This window comes from Cynara cardunculus, unplaced genomic scaffold, assembly GCF_001531365.2.
Source record: "Cynara cardunculus var. scolymus isolate 2C unplaced genomic scaffold, CcrdV1 Un_Scaffold_816, whole genome shotgun sequence".
NCBI classification, from domain to species: Eukaryota; Viridiplantae; Streptophyta; class Magnoliopsida; order Asterales; family Asteraceae; genus Cynara; species Cynara cardunculus.
This window is the reverse complement of record NW_020200624.1, coordinates 84,131-87,453: the sequence shown is the minus strand read 5'-3', so window position 1 is coordinate 87,453 and position 3,323 is coordinate 84,131. Positions and strand designations below refer to the sequence as shown.

Sequence of the window (3,323 nt, the reverse complement as noted above, 5' to 3'; positions counted from 1 at the left end):
CGAGAACGGGATTACAGAACCCCTGACTCAGACCGATATGACGGCACAACAGATCACGGAATTATGAGACAACAGGAAAAAAGACAAGAAAGCATTATTTTTTATATATCAGTCCATAGAAGATACGATTTTTGAACGAATCTCAACGGCAATCTCGTCCAAAGATGCGTGGGATACGTTGTACAAATTCTATAGAGGTGAAGAACGGGTTAAGACGGTACGTCTCCAAACACTCAGATGCGAGTTTGATGGATTGAAAATGAGGGAAACAGACTCGATAGAAGAATTCTACAATCGTTTGATCGCAATCGTTAACCAGATGAGGTTGAATGGGGAGCGACTTGATGATCAAAGAATTGTAGAAAAAATATTGAGATCTCTTACACGTAAATTCGAATGTGTGGTTCTCGCAATAGAGGAGTCCAAATATCTTACAAAACTTTCATTGGAAAGCCTTCTCGGGACATTACAGTCCCACGAACTGCGTATAAAACAATTCGAGACAGCTGCGACTGATCAGACCTTTCAAGTTGCTTCAAATGACAAGAATAAAGGAAGAAACAATAATAAGAATACAGGATCATACAAAGGGCATGGAAGGGACGTGATTAATGAACACAGTCAAGAAGTTCAAGGAAAAGGCTTCAAAGGGAAAGGAAAGAAACCTCTATCTGAGATACAATGTTATAATCGCCAGAAATTTGGTCACACTAAGAAGTTTTGCAGGCAAAAGAAATTTGAAGAAAACAAAGATTCCACTTTTATGCATGAGAAGGAAGCTACAGAACTGGAGACTATGTTCATGACATGTGACACTCAATCCATCACCGATATTGGAACGTGGTACGTGGACAGCGCCTGCAACAACCACATGACAGGGATCAAAGACATCTTTGTTACCTTGGATGAATCACACAGCAGCGAAGTACGAACGAGTGATGAAAGGAAACATAAAGTTCAAGGTAAAGGTGATATTATGGTTAATACATATCATGGTGCAAAGAAAGTTAGTGATGTGTATTTTGTTCCCGCACTCAAGCATAATCTCTTGAGTGTTGGGCAATTGATCCAGAAAAACTATGATGTTCATTTCGTTGATAGAACTTGTGTCATTAAAGATAGGGAAAATTGCACCAAAATGGAACAAACTTTCACCTAATTCCTATTTTAGGGAACCAACTTTCAAAATCGTCATTTTGGGGAACCAACTTGCACCTGATTCCTATTTTGGGGAACCAACTTTCAAAATCGTCATTTTGGGGAACCAACTTGCACCTGATTCCTATTTTGGGGAACCAACTTTCAAAATTGTCATTTTGGGGAACAAACTTGCACCTGATTCCTATTTTGGGGAACCAACTTGCAAAATAATTATAGAAAAATAACTAAAATTCAATTTTTTTCAAAAATTAATGCAATAACATCTATTTCTCATTTCAAATCTCGTTTTTTTTATAATTCAGATATCAAATTGAACATTTAAAAAAAATCCCAATTACCACAATAAAAATTGTTTTTTACTAATGCAAAAAAAATCAATTTAATAGAAAAAAATTAATTGATGCAATAAAAAACAAATATTTTTTAGGGGTCTATATCAAACTTTTTGTGCATCAATTAATTTTTTTCTATTAAATTGATTTTTTTTGCATTAGTAAAAAATAATTTTTATTGTGGTAATTTGGATTTTTTTTAAAAATGTTTAATTTGATATCTGAATTAAAAAAACGATATTTGAAATGAAAAATAGATTTTATTGCATTAACTTTTGGAGAAAAAAAAACGAATTTTAGTTATTTTTCTATAATTATTTTGCAAGTTGGTTCCCCAAAATGGGAATCAGGTGCAAGTTGGTTCCCTAAAATGACGATTTTGAAAGTTGGTTCCCCAAAATAGGAATCAGGTGCAAGTTGGTTCCCCAAAATGACGATTTTGAAAGTTGGTTCGCCAAAATAGGAATCAGGTGCAAGTTGGTTCCCCAAAATAACGATTTTGAAAGTTGGTTCCCTAAAATAAGAAATAGGTGAAAGTTGGTTCCATTTTAGTGTAATTTTCCCTTAAAGATCCAAGTGGTAATGTCCTAGGAAAGGTCAAGATGACTAATAATAAGATGTTTCCACTGAAGTTTAACAAGGAGGGTCTTTCTACATTTAGCACGCAAGTAAATGAAAAACCAAATCTTTGGCACTTAAGGTTTGGTCATTTGGGACACAACACTCTGATGTATATGAGCAAGGCTCGTATGGTTCGTGGACTACCTGTGATTGAAGCCACCTCTCACATATGTGAGGCTTGTGCCTTAGGTAAACATGTGAGAACACCTTTTCCTAAAGAGAAGGCTTGGCGTGCAACGAAGCTCCTGGAACTTGTCCACACTGACGTCTGTGGACCCATGAGGACGAAATCAATTGGAGGTAATCGGTACGTTTTAACCTTTATTGATGACTTAAGTAGGAAGACTTGGGTATATTTCTTGAAAGAAAAATCCCAAGTGTTTGAAACTTTTAAAACATTCAAGTCCCTTGTTGAGAAACAAAGCGATTATGAGATCAAGTTCGTACCCATCTCACAAGTTTGAAGCTTTCCTAAGAGAGTGTGGAATAAAACACCAGAAATCCACTCGGTACACACCACAGCAAAACGGTGTTGCCGAGAGAAAAAACCGTACCTTTATGGAGCTTGCAAGAAGCATGATCAAGCATATGGGTCTTTTTAACAAATTCTGGGCGGAAGCAGTGGCATGTGCCATTTATGTGTTGAATAGAGCCTGTACTCGCAATGTGAAAGGTATGACTCTGTAGGAAGCATGGAGCGGATTCAAACCATGTATATCACACCTTAGGGTGTTTGGTTGCATCGCTTTTTGTCTTGTTCCTATTCCGGGACGTGGTAAATTGGATGACAGATCAGTGAAATGCATTTTTATTGGAAACAGCGAAGCCTCAAAGGCATACAAGCTATATGATCCAATTAAAGAACAAGTGGTCATTAGCAGGGACGTGATATTTGCCGAGGATAAGTGATGGGATTGGACGAACAAATCAGATGTGGTACCTGTTATAATCATGGAAGAGAAAGCTTTGCAACCTTCAATGGAAGCCGTTGATGCGAACGTTCACACCCCCATCAACAGTCCGATCAGTCCAGTCGTTTCTCAGCCCTCATCTCCCTCAAGTTCCTCTTCCAGTTCAACAGATTCCCCTCCACGTGGATATAGAAGCATTTAAGATCTGTACCAGAACACTCAAGCGATAGATCATGCAGAACTTGTTGACTTTGCATTATTCGTCGACACAGATCCGATGGACTATGAGGTCGCATCT

The 3,323-nt window shown here is 37.5% G+C and overlaps 1 protein-coding gene across 1 annotated transcript; it reads left to right on the top strand.

Moving 5' to 3' along the window:
- The first annotated feature begins 259 nt into the window (after nucleotides 1–259).
- LOC112501997 lies at nucleotides 260–3,023 on the top strand. The gene is made up of 2 exons (XM_025105791.1): nucleotides 260–1,006; nucleotides 2,802–3,023. Exons 1-2 carry the CDS (start codon nucleotides 260–262, stop codon nucleotides 3,021–3,023), a joined length of 969 nt encoding a protein of 322 aa, XP_024961559.1.
- Nucleotides 3,024–3,323: the final 300 nt, after the last annotated feature.

Bases quoted from the DNA above. Each gene is read 5' to 3' on its own strand.
- LOC112501997 (XM_025105791.1), top strand. From the start codon at position 260: ATGAGGGAAACAGACTCGATAGAAGAATTCTACAATCGTTTGATCGCA. The intron at 1,007-2,801 runs GTTAGTGATGTG...ATGACTCTGTAG, and splicing joins CATATCATGGTGCAAAGAAA to GAAGCATGGAGCGGATTCAA.